We start from the raw sequence: 16,579 nt of genomic DNA, 5'->3' as shown, positions 1-16,579 counted from the left end.
ACCAATCTGAACTTTTGTATAGTGGTATATGTTCAAACTTAGACAGCACAGTAAAAATGATATGACTTTACTGCTTATTTCTTTTATGCTCTAAAATATTGTATATTTTCCAAACATTGGTTGTTGGTGTTGTCAGGCTCATTTTCATTTAATCGCACATAAGAAGTGATTACAAATCACTATAACATAATAGAATAAAAACAACCTAACAGTGATTTATCACTAGTTTCTTTATAGACTCAAAACTTTTTAAGCAACTATTGTGAATCTAAGAAAATCCACCTTTATACATGCCGGAAAATTTCCTTTGCATGTCTCTGATCCTTCTCCTCTCTATCCTTTTTCAAACCTAATCTTTCTGCTGTCTTCCTCCCAGGTGTGGGCGTGCGCGGTCAGTGCTACTCTACATGGAGTTGTGAGGAGTTCCCCGGTATTCATAACTCCTCCCTAATGTCCTTGGAGCAGTGCTGCAGCAGCCTATGGGGACTGACATGGAGAAACGCCTCTGACCAGACCTGCTTGTCTTGCACCTACACTCTCCTTCCTGGTCAGAAAACACTAGTCCTTGATTTGGTTCTCATTCCCTAAATCCCCCTGCATTTCTTTCTGATACTCTTTATCTTCATCAAGACATCAATGTTTGTATTTCATATTACTACAACACTATAAGTACTATATGAATCATTTATACTACTTCTCCCTCCTCTCTCCCTTGTCTCCAGACTCCCAGTCTTCCCCACTGGTGCGTAGTGGTCTGCTGGGTAGCGCCAGGGTGCCACAGGGTTCGGCCACTTGCATGTCCTGGGGGGGAGCCCACTACCGCACTTTTGACAGGAAGCACTTCCACTTCCAGGGCAGCTGCACTTACCTGCTGGCCTCATCTACTGATGGGACATGGGCAGTCTACATCAGCACAGTCTGTGATGGGAGAGGAGACTGCAGTAAGGTATGAAACAAGGCAGATTCCACCGCTGATGGAGTTGATAAAGCGTTGTGGAGCTTAGTTGGGGGCCAGTGAAATCCAGTTTATCTTGTAACTTTGATTATGATTTGCCATTGTGCAATAAGACAATATAATGGAAATAACTGCTAACTTGTTGTTGTCTTTCTCAGGCTTTAAAGATGATGCTGGGTCTAGACTTGGTTTCAGTTCTTCACAGTAACTTGACACTGAACAGCCGTCCTGTTCCAAATGGAGAACCTCTTTTCCAAAATGGTAAATTGATGTCACTAAAGTTTCATTTCTAATCTGATATTGTTAACCAGGAAATCTAGGTACAAATAATAGAAAATCCCCCTTATGCTTTTGTTGCTTCATGACACAGATTGGTATCTGTACTGAACCAAGTACACAAGTACACAAAGAAATAGACTTTAATCCATTTAAAACATAAAACAAACTTTATTTTTTCAAGAGTGCAATGTAAATTAAGTGTCTTTTATGTTGACCAATTCCCTGTGTTCATCCAGTTTAAATACCTACAAGCAGAGCATTGTTGGGTTTATCTCTACTGGCAATAATTTACAGCATTTTTACATTATCTCCTAATATTGCATGACTTCATATCCATTGTCTAAGTGACTGGATGGATGGATGGATGGATGGATGGATGGATGGATGGATGGATGGATGGATGGATGGATGGGTGGATGGATGGATGGATGGAAATACTCTTCACTGACCTTAATCCTTAATAAAATGCTGTAGATGAACAACCATATTTATTTTATCTTCCTTACAGGAGTGAGTGTTCATTGGCTGGGGGACTTTGTGTTTGTGGAGAGTGGCCTGGGTGTGAGAGTAAAGTTTGACATGGCCAATACGGTCTACCTGACAGTGACCGCCGAGCACCTGGCGTCCACCAGGGGGCTCTGTGGAGTTTACAACAACAACGCTGATGGTGAGATAAGCGCATTAAACACCAGCTCATGCCGTACCTGAAATCATTTTTGTAATGACATTATTTTGAGATCACAAGAAATCATTTGTGTTTGTGCTCTGTTACTTTTCAGACCTAATTTAAGTTTTTTGGCTTAGTGGTATTTTGTGCAAATACCAAATTTTGTGCAAATCAGATGAACTAGGTTTAATTACAAACGTAAATAGCAGTGACCCAACATTACATGACAGCAATTTGTGACAAGCTTAGTAAATTTCCCATATTCGGTTACTGTGCCTCTCATCTGTGAACCATTTTGTGAGACTGGAAACTAAACGTTAGTGAATTCTGTTTTGGTCTCCGATCAGTGATTAGTTTGGGTTTAACTTGACTCACCTAAACCCTAATCACTACTGTGCAGATGTAACAGGGTATTTGTTTCTTCTATTATAGATGATTTTACCACAATGGGTGGAACTGTGTCCCAGTTCGCCGCTAGCTTCGGCAACTCATGGAAAGTTCCTGACCATCAGAATGAGGTAATGTCCTGAATACACTGAGTATTTCCCTTTTTTTTCAACATTATACTTTTGTTAACAATTATTTATTTTTCTCTATAAGTTGTTTTAAGTAATTATTAAAAATGCATTTTTGAGATGCACCCTCAGTAATTGAGTCTCTGAATCTTTGTGTCCCACGCTTCCCTCAGGGCTGCAGCGATGCGGCTGAGCTCTTTCACAGCTGTGATGTCTCAGGAGACATTGCTTTGCGTAGGCAGGCAGAATCTGTGTGTCATCGACTCCTGGAAAATCCCTTCAAACACTGCCAACCCCAGGTCAGACGCCCCTAATATTTACTGTATCAGTCACCTGGCGTTACCACTGTTTGCCAACTCACCAGATCCCATGGTCCTTTTTGACACTAAGATACAAAAAGATTCTTTAACCCTTGTGTGATGTTCATATTTTTGTTACTCAGCCAGTGTTGGCGGGTCTGGTGGACCCGTTGCATTTGTTGGGGTTTAATTCAACACAATCAAACAATTTTCTGTTAAAATACTTAACAGATGTTTACTTCATCCCAATTACAAGCAATATACAGTAAACAGCATATACTTGTATGGTTAATATAAAATGTGTAGGGGGGTGTACAATGTGTGGTCATTGAAAATGTGTTCTGATAAATATTCTTCACAGAAAATGAGCCAAGGCCAATGAGTCTGGGTTTGAAAAAATACTTAATCATATAATATTTCTTTTGATAAAAAATAAAAACGGGTCCCACAGACCCGAACACCACACAAGGGTTAATCTAATTTGTTTGAAAGCCAAGCCTGTAAATTTGTGTAATGAGCTGTAAATCAAAAAGCTCCTCAGAGTAAATTATTTACCAGATATCAGTTAAAGCAGTTCCAAGAAATGGGTCTCACTGATGTGAGCCATGGAACTGATTTAAAGACAAATGACGCATGCAGAGCAGAATGAAATGAGTAGTTTTAGTTCAAGACACATTCAGCATTTCCTAGAAATAACCTCTGTGGTATTACCACACACTTAGAGTTACACAATTCTGGTTATTAGGAATTTATGAATTTAGGTATTGGCTTTACTTCAGTCATTATTTATACTTATAACACAATGTAATACTGTATATAATGTGCATGTTTGCATATCCTGTTCATGTGCTTTGTAAAGGTTTTCCCCATTCCTATTAATCAATGAACACAAAAAATAATTCATACATATCCATAATCAATACTGTGCATCTCTATTGTTTATGCACAGGATTTGTACATTTCTGACTTTTACATGTTATTTGATGCAGTTTCACAGTTAAAAGTGTTATGTTTGTGTGTCTGTGTCTTTCAGCTGGACCCAGCAGCATACATCGACACCTGTCTGTACCTGTACTGCAGCCTGCCACCCAAAGAGAGGGACGGGGCAGTTTGTGACACTCTGGCCAGCTACGCCCGAGAGTGTGCCCAACAGCATGTCATCATAATGTGGAGGACAGCCATCCTTTGTGGTAATATCATCGTTTGGGCAACCTGTTGGTCCATCTGGATAAGGTTTTAAAATAGACACATGGCATTTATGGTAAAACACACACACTGTCTGGGTTTAGTTTTTCTGTCCAATTGTCATCACAAAGTCTCCTCATGTTATTCTGAGCTGCAGCGATGGAATAAGAGTGTAAAAGCATCAACACTGTCAGGAATCCTGTTGGGAATGAAAGAATATTTATGGTAAAATGCAGCTATAACCATCATTTTGTAGTTATTTTGTGTCATAAACCCTCCCTCAGTTTGTTAAAAGCTTTTAAAACCAGAACGACACATGGAAAGCCTGAAACCGCAGAATGATTCCACTGATTTACAACTATATAATAAATATAGTATAATATATATAAATATTATAAATATATCGCAAATCTAAACTATCAAAAGGTAGATTAAGTATGATATTATCAATGCCAAAATCAACTATAACGATTGGAGCATGAATTAAGCCGCATTAAATACAAACACAAAACAAAGCTTTAAGTGAAAACTCTGACTAGATATAAATCAAGACATGATAATTCCACAAAACTGATCCTACAACCTTTGCTCTGAACACCTTTTACACCTATCATGACCCCGATGACCATTCTGCTACCTGTGAGGAGCTACTGGGAATCCCACAGGACAGCATCAATGCCCGCCCTCTAGAAAACAATCTCCATCGCACCAGTACTCAAGATACCCGGGTCCCTCAGAACCCAACCACTAGTGACCAGCTGAACTCACTTCAATAACCATGAAAGGCCTGAAAAAACTGATCTGCGCACCATCTTGACACATCTTAATCCTGACCCAGTTAGAAAATCGAGGACAGAGGATGCTGTATCACATGCCTTGCACTTGCAATAGTAAATGATACTGATCACCTCCTGAATCCCCACTTCACAGACTCACCCTCTGGTCACAGATACAAGTATATGGGTTGGGACTTTAACTCCTTTTCCTCCTATTCCTTCTGTCTCTCCAGGTCGCGTCTGTCCCAGAGGTCAGGTGTTTTCGGACTGTGTGTCCTCCTGTCCCCCCAGCTGTGCTTCCCCGCAACCCCCAGGGCCTGCTGCAGCCGTTGGCCAGTGCAGGGAGGAGTGTGTGGGGGGCTGTGAGTGTCCGCCGGGCCTCTACCTTCACCAGGGACTCTGTCTAAAAAGAGACGATTGTCCTTGTTTCCATCGCAGACGCACCTACCAGTCAGGAGACAGGATACAGCAGAGATGCAACACCTGGTGAGGGTGAAATGTGTGTTTGATTCATTTCTACACCTCTCTTATCTCTACTTTCCCTTTAACACCACCCATTTTTCTTTTTCACCCTAATCCTCCCAGCGTGTGCCGAGCAGGCCAGTGGCAGTGCACTGGGGAGAGGTGCGCAGCCCAATGCAGCCTGATGGGGGCGCTAAAGGTGACCACCTTTGACAAAAAGAGGTATTCACTACAGTGCGGAGGCTGTCCGTTCACTGCTGTAGAGGTGAGACATCAAATGCAACCATTGGTAAATGAAATATTGAGGTGCATTTGTTTGTGTGGTAGCCACTTCTCCTTTGTGCTTAAGCTCTGTGTGTGTTCAGGACTTTGTTGACAGGAAGCTTGTGGTGAATGTGCGCTGTGTGGAGTGTACAGCAGGAGGAGGAGGAGGAGGAGGAGGAGGAGGCCTGGGTTGTCTAAGGGAGATGTCAGTCACAGCACTTCGCACCACAGTCACGCTCACAGACACTGGTGAGTTCATCAACACTCTTGCCTGACAAGTCGTTCCTTGTGAGTACTGCAAACCTCAGTACACTCTGAAGTTTTAAATATCCCTGGATCGGCTGGATCTGGTGTATGTTTAATATGTTTTCACCATATTAATCAATATTTGTTTAATTAACAATGGGTCAAATGACTATTTAGTGCCTCTCAGCTCATTGTTTTGATTTTACACCTTACAACTTTATGGTTTTGGTTTACTCCTACTGCTCCCATCAACCTTGTTTCCAGTAGAAGCAGGCAGCTGTTTCCAGAAAAATGGCCGGAAAAAAAAGGAAGTAATAAATTAATGCTGCTTTACACTTGGATGCAGCATTTACATCCAATAATTCTCAACAAAACTTTTAAATAATTAATTTACTGATATTTTTGAAAGGGAAAAATATAAAATATTTCTTAATATTAGAAAAATTATGTGTATATATTATAAAAATCAACAAAAAACATTTCATTTAATGTAAGACTATAAGTCCTATGAGTCCTAAAGCTGTCTTACTCACTACTGTGAGAAGTCTTCACTTTGAATGTTTTCACTGGCTTCTGATTGCTTACAGTTGATATTGGTACTTCCAGGTACAGTGACATTGAATGGCCAGAGAGAGGCGTTGCCTGTGGTAACAGGGGACCTAGTTGTGCGTAGGGCCTCCTCTTCATTTCTCCTAATCCAGACCTTTGGAGCCCAGCTACTCTGGTACCTAGATGGACCTTTAGCCCTCATCACTTTGCAACCTGGGTTTGCAAACAAGGTGATTCTAACATCTCATATGGTTCATTCACTGGTGCCATTTTGGACCCCCATCAGAAACAAACTTAAGTGCAGGATGTGCACCTTCACATTCTGAAAATAGTTCAAACTGCAGATGCACTTGTGTCATTTTAAATCATGCTGCACTAAATTTAGCTACAAGAGACTCAAATTGTATTTAATTTGTATTCAAGGTGCGAGGCCTGTGTGGAACGCTGACCTGGAACCAGCATGATGATTTTACCACCCCAGAAGGAGACGTGGAGAACAGTGTGTCATCCTTTGCAGGGAAATTCACATCAGAGCACTGTACTCTACCTGGAGGAGCTCCGTCTGACCCCTGCACCACATACACCCAGAGGAGATACTACGCAGAGACGGTGTGCTCCGTAATCCACAGCGCTGTCTTTAAGGTAGTGTGTATGGAGTGTGTTAAATCTCCTGCTATCTCATGAGTGAGTTCGCCTTCATCTGTCTCCCTCTCTTATTCACACCTGCACCTCCCTCTGTAATCCATTAGGTTTGTCATGACGTGGTGGAGAGGGAGCCCTATTTCCGTCTCTGTCTGTCGGAGGTTTGTGGCTGCGCTCCACAGAAGGCCTGTCACTGCACCGTCCTCACTGCCTACGCCCAACACTGTGCTCAGGAGGGCGTTGCAGTCCAGTGGCGCAACCACACCTTCTGCCGTAAGTCGGAATGCCATTGGCTAAGTGGTGATTGAGATGTCTACAGATGTCTGAGTGCAGTCAGGGGAAGAGTGATCATCTACTGCATTCATTTTGTTGTTTGTTCATTCATCTGCCATATGAGTAATCTCAATCATCACTGATAGGCTTTTGAATGGTCCAAGACATAACAAGTGCAGGACACAACTGTGGCATTTCCTAAGGTGCAGGGTGACATGACCTGGACCTGAGTCAGACTTTGACATCAGACTCAAGAAAGACTTACAGTATAACGTGACTTTGAATTTACCAACATCACTAACTAGTGACTTCATTTGGACTTGGATTTGATCCCCTCCACCAGCAGCAGCAGTATATACAGAGACAGCTTAGATATCCAGAGTTATCCAGTGTTTAGTGTCTTGGCCTACTTGAAGGCCAATAGGGAACTGATCTCAGAAGTCAAAGTTAATGGGGTGTCTGTGTTGCTCATCTCTTTTAACAATGTTGGCAGCTGTACTTTAGAAGATATAAAGCTTTAATCAGGAACTTGTGTCCATGTGCACACTCTCATGTGGGAACTAGAAAAACATTTTACACTGGCACTAAGAATCCCTTGACAGAATTTAGTGACCTTTAGGTTTTAACTTTTAAAGCAATAATCACAAACTACACCAAGCTTATTTGCCATTTTCAAAATCTTTCCTATTCACCTGTCTCCACAGCTCCCCAGTGTTCAGGGGGCCAGGTGTACCAGGAGTGTGGTCGTGCATGCGGGGGCTCCTGTTCAGACCTGTGGCAGGGCTGGAGCTGTGATGACGGTGGTGGGATGGGCCTTAGGATGTGTGTTCCAGGTTGCCAGTGCCCACCGGGACTAGTGCAGGACCACCACAGCCAGTGTGTGCCCATCACCATGTGCCCATGTGTGCAAGAAGACAAGATTTACCAGCCTGGGGCTGTCATCCAGAATAACTGTAATACATGGTATGTTGTATAGAAGAGCCTCTTTTTATTACACATATTTTAAATATTTTGACTGACACTGTCTGCCTTAGGTTTAAAATATTTATTCAATCAGGTTGTGCTGGAAATATGATCCAGCTTCCTTGCTGCAATCAAAAAATAAAAGGCCACTCTGACTTCAGCTGAAACCACAGTTGAACGTTTTCTGGTCCCTTAGGTTAAATATTAACAGCGCTGCACAGATGCAATACTCTTGCAACAAAGGATAGCAGACATACTAAACCTATGGTGGAGGTTAATTCAGTACAATCTCTTTGTGGCCCAGTTGTGTGGATGATGATATTTTACAGCACATCGTAAAAAAGGACCTTCCTTTTATAGTTATCTGCATGCTGCTTTTATCATGTGGTAGTTGTGATAAAAGAGTGAGTAAGCATGTTTTCTCCATTGTCAGTAGAACACAGCTTTGATGCATCTACAAGATAATCTCTCGGTACAGTTTCACAAGCTCTTTTTGAATAAGATTGCATGGGCTTAAGTCTCTGAAATAGACAGTTCTGTTGAATATACAGTATAGTCTTCAAAACATGAACAAATCTGTCAATGTTTGTCTTTGAGGACAATACTAAAGGCAAAAGATCACAGAGACATAATGTTTTTATGTGCTAATGTTTTGTGTCAAATCATCATTTATTTGATTAGGCTTTTGTTATTTGATTGCATTATCCTGTTAGTATGGTAAAGTATTTTCTAGTTGTTTTTTGAGAAAAACTGTGTGTGCCCAGTGATAGCATTCAGGATAATTGTTTACAGCCAGGTACAAAAAACGGTTTTAGTCTCTATACTTAATTTCCCCCTTCATGACAACTGTACAGGGGTGAAATTTTATATAAATGACCAATTAAATTTTTTATTAAGGCTTAAAGTTCTGCAGTAGCAGCAGTGCAACATTTTGGATGCCAACTGCCGTAAAACACCATAGAAGAAGAACAAGTTACGGGTAATTGAGGGCGTGGCCCCTTTAAGTGACAGGTGGGTGGGGTCATAGTCCCCTAACCGTCAAACGGTTAGGTACCTCAGCCAATTGGGAATACTTAGCGTTACCTTTCCGTTGTGCTGGTGATGCCTTCTGTACTATTCTTCAAGCAAATATCAGACAAATAAGTGAGGTGAGTGATTTTTTAACAGGTATTGGTGTCTGGCACACTATACAGGCTTGTTAGCTTAGCTCGTTGACTAGCTAATTAGCCAGCAAATTAGTTAGCCTTGGGTTAGCCTTCGACCAAGACGCCCAGATGTGCTAACGATGCTAAAGGCAATAAGCATATGCTCACCACAGTTATTAAACCTCGGCTCCACACACGCCCCACCTATTTGCCCATCTTTTGGATTAGTTTGCCGGGAGTTATGTGGAATTAGGCACTGACAAGATGGCGACAAAGGAGGAGGTTTCTTCAAAACCGCCCCTTAGAAACCTATGCGTGACGTCACGTCATGAACATCTTTTTATTCAGTCTGTGCAAAGAGTATAATGTGTGTTTGAATGACTGAAACTGCCCTTGTGTATGACAGCTTGTTTTTCACAGTGAGTCCCTGGTGATGTAAGAGCTCTAATGAAATCTCTCTATGTTCCTGCTCCCTGCTACAGGATAGGTTGATTTCATTGCGTCTCTTCACCACATAACTGCAAAGATCATCACTCAGAGTCATCTGTTGCATTGCAGTAGTACTAGACTAGTACTAGTACTAGATTTGTCTCAGTCCAGTTATATTGTATGTGTATGTGTGTTTCTGTGGCCTGCTTTTTCCTTTTTGTACATGACTCACTATCATTGTGTTGTAATTGTTGAGTTATGTACCTGCACTGACCATTGACCTGATTAACTGCTATCATGAAAAGTGAAATTTTGTATTGGACAATTATTACACTCATATAAAGTATGACGTGCATTACATCCATTCACCTTGAATGACAAGCCTTGGCTGAGTATACCAGTGATATGATTTTCATTACACCACTTAGCATATTTTGTTGTTGCTTCATCACATTTTACAGCTACTGTTTAGAGTTTTGTAACAGTCAAATGAAAATTTATTGATCCATAGTAAACTTTTAGTATCTTGCTCAAGGGCACTTTTGCTCATTAGAACTCCAATTCCACTTTGGTTTACTTATTGCCTACTGATATTTCAATATAAAGCTTGAATTTGTAGAAGTACACTCATTAATTACTGTAACACCTGTCAGTTGACGTCAGTGCCCAATCTGCTCACTCTCCTCTTCCCTTTGCAGTGTGTGTGAGCAGGGGCTTTTTAACTGCACTCAAGAGCGCTGTGAGAAGGCGAACCCATGTCCAAGCTCTCTGATCTACTCTCCACGCTCCTGCCTCCTCACCTGCTCCAGTTTGGATCCCCCTGGTCAACAACAAGGGTCCAGTGTCGGGCAGTCGAGCTGCAAAGAGCCCCTGTCTGGCTGTGTCTGTCCCCAAGGAACTGTCCTACTAGTGGGTGGAAACTCAAATTTAGTTCTCTGAATGTGTATTGGACATCCTTTTGAAATGTGAAATGTTGAAACTACAGACCATTTTCACAACTTTTGACTTGTAGTAGTTAATGTCATTAGCCTCTTTTTGCATCGCAGTGTTCTAGTTAGCCATGCAGAAAGCCAACGCAATACTGAATTGCAGCCGGAAGTGAGGTTGATGAAGCAGTGAAACTGAACCAGAACAGTAAATTTGAGTGTAGAAAACCAATACAATAAACCTAAGGATGCCAGACGGAGGCAAAAGCTTAGAAGCTAACGTTAGAGGTGATCTACTGAGTTGGTGATAATGGGATAATCGGTGGGTTTGTCACAATGACTGACACTATTGACACAGTTTCTTCCTGCTATCCTGTGTTAGAGGTTTAGCATTACTGAGAGCTATCCTTGTGCTTAACTAGCTAGCTCAAGCTCTAGTACTTTTAGTCTCAATAGTACCTTTATCATCCCAGATAGCAAGAAATATGAGGGCCACTCTTGTGTCAAAGCGTGTTCCCCCTTTTCCCTCCCATTAGTGTTTCCTGTAGTGAAGTAGTGAGGTGATAGATCTTTCTTTGGTGCGTCATGCAAAATGATAAGAAAACTGATTAGAAATCTAGAGTTTTTAAAAAGCCAGCTCAGCTTAGTTTATTGTAAAAAGTTTCATTAAATATTAAATGTATTGTTATATATCAGGAGTATGATTATAGCTGAAGAAACCCATTTCAATTGGAATGGAGTTTGCCTTTTGCCTGCCTTCAAGCTTACACATGAAATCAGTGTGACCTTCATGCAGTTGGAATTCTGTCTGATAGTCATTTTATTTAGCTCTAGGTTATCGTCAGATAAGACATCAAAAAGGGTTAAATATGTCTGATGAATTAAGTAAAGTTTTGACTACTGTCTTCTGGTTTACTCCAGGGTGATCGCTGTGTTCTGCCAGATGAGTGTCCATGTCACCATAATGGTCGACTTTACTACAGCAATGACACCATCACTAAAGACTGCAACACATGGTAATGTATGCAGTTGTCCCATTGCACATCAAATCACTTCAGCATTTCTTTATCTCACCTACACTTAATTCTTTCCTGCAGTGTGTGTAAGGAGCGCCGCTGGCACTGCAGCCAGTCTGCTTGTGCTGGTGTGTGCGTGGCAACTGGGGATCCACACTATGTAACATTCGATGGCCGCTGTTACTCTTTCCTGGGTGACTGCCAGTATGTGTTAGCAAGGGAGACCAGTGGTTTGTTCAGTGTCACAGCGGAGAATGTGCCCTGCGGGAGCACCGGGGTCACCTGCACAAAGTCTGTCACCCTCAGCCTGGGAAATACCATCATACACCTGCTGAGAGGTAGGTGTTATGGGGGAAGCAGAGGCCAGATGATGTCAAGTTGACGGCTAATGGGCATCACAGACTTTCCTTTAGGAAATAGTTGCTTGAGATAAGCTGTCTTGTCTCTGTCATTTAGGTAAGGCTGTGACAGTAAACGGGATGCCAGTTACGCTGCCAAAGTCCTACAGTGGCAGTGGTCTGACTTTGGAAAGGGCTGGGATGTTTGTGTCCCTGTCCTCCCGACTCGGGGTCACTCTACTATGGGATGGGGGTAGGACAAAACTACATCAGCTTTTGTTTTTATTATTGCCAAAAATATATATATTTATTTTACATTTTCACACTGAACTTTATCCATAATTATTGTAGATATTTACAGTGCACTGCTTAAATATTTGGCTTTAGATACAAGTTAAATAACAAACCAGTGGTCATGTTGTCATCCCACATTATTTCCAGGTATGCGTGTGTATGTGCGTCTGGCTGCCCATCTGCGGGGTCGGGTTGGGGGCCTGTGCGGTAACTTTGACGGGGATACAGAGAACGACTTCACAACACGGCAGGGCATCGTGGAGTCTACAGCTGAGCTGTTTGGAAACTCCTGGAAGGTCAGCCCCTCCTGCCCTGACGTGGCAGATCAGGACCTCCGAGATCCCTGTGCGGTAAGTTCAATACAGACACCATGCGCATTCACACACACTCGGACATTTGCAGGAACAGTAGACTTTGACCTACTTACTGACATGGACACTGTTGCAAATCTAGTTTTGATGAAATCCTGTCCTTTGCTCTGTCTCTCGTACACACAGCAAAAGCTAACTAACCTCTCTCTCTTTGTTTTGTTCAGCTGAACTTGCACAGAGTGACATGGGCAAGGAAAAGGTGTGCAGTTCTGACCCAGGAGCTTTTCTCTCTGTGCCACCCTGAGGTGCCCTTCCAGCAGTATTATGACTGGTGTGTCTTTGATGCTTGTGGGTGAGTGACGGCACTTATCTACACTGAGTGTCTCGAAATTATCTTTTAAAAAGGTGTAATCTACTGTTTATATAGCAATTCAACTACAGGAACTTACTAACCTGTAACTGATTTTTTTTACAGCTGAATTTGTTCTGCTTTTGCTTCCACCATCCTCTACCTGATTTTCAGACAGTTTCTGTCTTCACATTTAACTACAACAAACACAACAACATATCAGTATGCATGCTGGTACAGAAACAAAAACAGCCTTACTGGTGGTAACAGAATGTACAGGTTTCCTTTTACTGATGTTTTTTTCTTGAAATTTTTGTTCCCACTGCAATACTGTAGATGTGTACTGTTGATAGTATTTTACTGGTGTGTGTGTGTGTGTGTGTTTCAGCTGTGACTCAGGTGGGGACTGTGAATGTCTCTGCACAGCCATTGCTGCCTATGCTGAGGAGTGTAACCGCAGAGGGATCTACATCCGCTGGAGGTCCCAGGAGCTCTGTCGTATGTTGTGCACACACTGAATTTTAAACACAAGCACATGAAGTTTTGTGTTATCATCTTTCTGTAACTTTGTTTGCTGTCTTTTGTGTCTTTGATCCATTTTATGTTCCCATCAGCTCTGCAGTGTGAGAATGGACTTGTGTATGATCCCTGTGGTCCAGCTTGCTCTCTCTCTTGTCCCAGTGTTCAGCAGAGCCCGCACTCCCAGTGTGGTGTCCTCTCCTGTGTGGAGGGCTGCTTCTGCCCTGCTGGCACTGTCCAACATGGTAAGACAGATTTACCACACTAATCCGATGCTTTTTCAGCCTTAACAAACAAACAAACACGTCTCTGCAACACTTTGGTCCAGAAGATTACCCAAAAACTACTGGTGAGATTGGACCTGATACGATAATACCTGATGCTTTTCATGAACCCATTCCACTCTGGACACTTAATACCTTCTCCAAGACCAAATGTCAAATTTGTGCACAAATTGGCTCAAGAAGAAAGCTTTCTGATTTAAACAACACAGTGTTCCCTCTTTTGCTGCCCTCAGGACAAATATTATTTTAGCTTACAACTTGGACAGCTGTTAGAATAGCAGATTTGTCAGCATGTTGTCTGTTCTATAGGAGACAGCTGCATTGCTCCAACTGAGTGTCCATGTGAGTGGGAGGGCTCTATGTTTCCACCTCGAACCACCATCACTCAAAACTGCCAAAACTGGTCAGTCAGTCTAAATGCTTATGAAAGTACATGACTCTTTCATTTTCCAAACAATCAAGAAAGTTTAATTTCTTTTCTCTGTTTTTCTTTTTTGTGTGCAGTTCCTGTCAGGATGGTGTGTGGCAGTGTGAGGGTGTGTCCTGCCCTCCTCCCTCCCCTCCCTGTCTAGAAACAGAGTTTACCTGTGCTCGGGGCCGTTGCATCCCCTCTCAGTGGGTGTGTGACAATGAGGATGACTGTGGTGATGGTTCAGATGAGCTCTGTCCATCCACCTGCTCTCCAGACCAGTTCCGCTGCACCAGCACACCAAGGTGAACCCAAACTCACTTTAGTTTATTAACAAGCACAAAAGAGAGTGAATACAAGAGTTTTTGAACAAGATATGCTTCATTTTAACCATGCTTATATCATGGAGTAGCTCTAAAGATGGCAGTGTTGGTTGGTTGGTCTGTCTGTCAGTCCATGTTGCATGCTAAATGTTACTATGTATGTATGTGCTAGATGCTGTGTGTTTTCATATATTTATTTATTTTGCACAATTGAAAATACATAAAAAATGACAAAGAAAACAAATAGCATACAGTGCAGGGAGAGGCTAAAAGCCCAATGGGCATGTATGTAAACATGCTAGAATGCTAAATGTCTCCTAACCTGTGTAATCTGTAGTTAGCATGTTGAAACTGCAGTATGTATGTGGTCTTAAACATAATGTTGACATGTCTTCAAATGCCTCAGTAACTCCAACATAATGTTTTATATGTGAGCATCTGCATGTTGGCATGCTAGCACGCTAGTATCCTAATCTAAATGGTTGCACTCTAGACTATTTATATGCTACATGTTTCATTTTAAACATCAGCATGTTGATAACCAATAGTTCACTGAGTGTTGCTGTGTAGTCCACTTATGATAAGAATGTAACTTCCAAAATTATATCAGCATCTGTTCATTCATCTGACTATTTTGTTTGCTGGTGAGTAACGAACAGTACAGCCTGACATGGTCGGTAACAGGACCGTAGACTTTTAGTCAGGTTTTATTGTCATTCTTCACTGCTGTAAATATAATTTATGGAATGAATAAAATTAATCCCACTCTTGCAGTGGACCATGTTTGAAACTGGCTCTGCGTTGTGATGGCCACCCAGACTGTGCTGACCAATCAGATGAGGAGTTCTGTGGACCTGCCACCCCTATACCCCTGTGCCCACCGGGGGAGTTTCAGTGTGCCAGCGGAAAGTGTCTGCCAGCCAGTCGTGTATGTGATGGACGGCTCGACTGTGGTTTTGCTGATGGGTCCGATGAGCTAGGTGATCCGTCACTTACACCTCTGTGCAGTAGTATACTCCACCAACAAACTTAACTGAGCAAGATACTCTGTTGACACGCTATCATAAACATGCTATATCAGAAATTCTAATGAGATGATATTATATCAATCTCTATAATGCAAGATGGCTGTGTTTGTTATAATACGTGTATTATATTGTTGGGTGTTGTTTTCTGTGTTTGCCCCAGACTGTGGTGTGGTGTGTGACAAAGGGGAGTTCCTGTGTGCTGGAGGACGTTGCATTCTCTACCTCCACCGCTGTGATGGACATGATGACTGTGGGGACCTTAGTGATGAGAGGGGGTGTGTGTTCAGTTCTGCTGAAATTTTGTATTTGGGTTACTCAGTGGTTGGATGGGCCAGAATGTATAGATATGCTTTGCAGTTTGTTTTGCAGCTATGATGTGGTCATCATTATCTAATATTTTGGCTGTTTTCAGATGTGTATGTGCACCAGGGGAGTTTCAGTGCCCAGGGGACATGTGTGTCCCTGCAGACAGAGTGTGTGACGGACACAGAGACTGCCCCTCTGGAACAGATGAAGCTGTCTGTCCAAGTAAAGGTACAAATTGTAACTCTTAAAACTTACCTGGAGCCAAATTTTGGGAAGGAATTTTAAACTTGTGTCGTCCTCTTTTGTTTGGCAGTGACTTGTGCTCCTGACCAGTTTGCCTGCAGAGATGGCACATGTGTTTCCACCACTAAGCTGTGTGATGGGACATCTGACTGTCCAGGTGGAGAGGATGAGAACAGAACCATTTGCTACACTGTTATCGTAACACCGTCACCCCCACATGTCACCCCAACTGTGCCCACTTCAGGTAAAAGTCGAGTTTTACGGATTCAGGGGGAGAATTTTTACATTGTTCAGTTTTCTTACCACCCTCTGTTTCTTCCAGCTTGTAGGTCCTATGAGTTCAGCTGTGCCACTGGTGGACAGTGTGTGCCTCAGGCCTGGCGGTGTGATGGGGAGACAGACTGTATGGATGCGAGTGATGAGCAGCAGTGTACCACCCCCTGTGGCCCTGGCCAGGTTCAGTGCCTCAGTGGGGACCAGTGTGTTGACTATCACCATCTCTGTGACGGGACTCCACATTGCAGGGATGCCTCAGATGAGAGCATAGACAACTGTGGTGGGTTAAATACAAATGTAAAAGCTTG

At 42.4% G+C, this 16,579-nt stretch overlaps 1 protein-coding gene across 1 annotated transcript in view; it reads left to right on the top strand.

The window, feature by feature from the left end:
- sspo (SCO-spondin) overlaps positions 1–16,579 on the top strand; it is a 68,861-nt gene that overhangs the window by 1,239 nt on the left and 51,043 nt on the right. The window contains exons 4-31 of the mRNA XM_022754019.1: positions 377–547; positions 723–946; positions 1,114–1,216; positions 1,743–1,901; positions 2,334–2,419; positions 2,590–2,715; positions 3,749–3,905; positions 4,910–5,162; positions 5,262–5,403; positions 5,504–5,651; positions 6,255–6,427; positions 6,621–6,839; positions 6,947–7,112; positions 7,817–8,075; positions 10,348–10,558; positions 11,497–11,591; positions 11,673–11,929; positions 12,048–12,182; positions 12,371–12,573; positions 12,759–12,886; positions 13,272–13,381; positions 13,498–13,647; positions 13,996–14,089; positions 14,191–14,400; positions 15,193–15,398; positions 15,607–15,721; positions 15,859–15,980; positions 16,318–16,551. Of these exons, the coding sequence (XP_022609740.1) occupies positions 377–547; positions 723–946; positions 1,114–1,216; positions 1,743–1,901; positions 2,334–2,419; positions 2,590–2,715; positions 3,749–3,905; positions 4,910–5,162; positions 5,262–5,403; positions 5,504–5,651; positions 6,255–6,427; positions 6,621–6,839; positions 6,947–7,112; positions 7,817–8,075; positions 10,348–10,558; positions 11,497–11,591; positions 11,673–11,929; positions 12,048–12,182; positions 12,371–12,573; positions 12,759–12,886; positions 13,272–13,381; positions 13,498–13,647; positions 13,996–14,089; positions 14,191–14,400; positions 15,193–15,398; positions 15,607–15,721; positions 15,859–15,980; positions 16,318–16,551 (4,656 nt within the window). The remainder of the gene's footprint in view (positions 1–376; positions 548–722; positions 947–1,113; positions 1,217–1,742; positions 1,902–2,333; positions 2,420–2,589; positions 2,716–3,748; positions 3,906–4,909; positions 5,163–5,261; positions 5,404–5,503; positions 5,652–6,254; positions 6,428–6,620; positions 6,840–6,946; positions 7,113–7,816; positions 8,076–10,347; positions 10,559–11,496; positions 11,592–11,672; positions 11,930–12,047; positions 12,183–12,370; positions 12,574–12,758; positions 12,887–13,271; positions 13,382–13,497; positions 13,648–13,995; positions 14,090–14,190; positions 14,401–15,192; positions 15,399–15,606; positions 15,722–15,858; positions 15,981–16,317; positions 16,552–16,579) is intronic.

The sequence above is a fragment of the Seriola dumerili genome, unplaced genomic scaffold, assembly GCF_002260705.1.
Source record: "Seriola dumerili isolate Sdu_G_001 unplaced genomic scaffold, Sdu_1.0 BDQW01000216.1, whole genome shotgun sequence".
Lineage (NCBI taxonomy): Eukaryota > Metazoa > Chordata > Actinopteri > Carangiformes > Carangidae > Seriola > Seriola dumerili.
The sequence above is the reverse complement of the archived record's forward strand: the minus strand, read 5'-3'. Positions and strand labels throughout refer to the sequence as shown.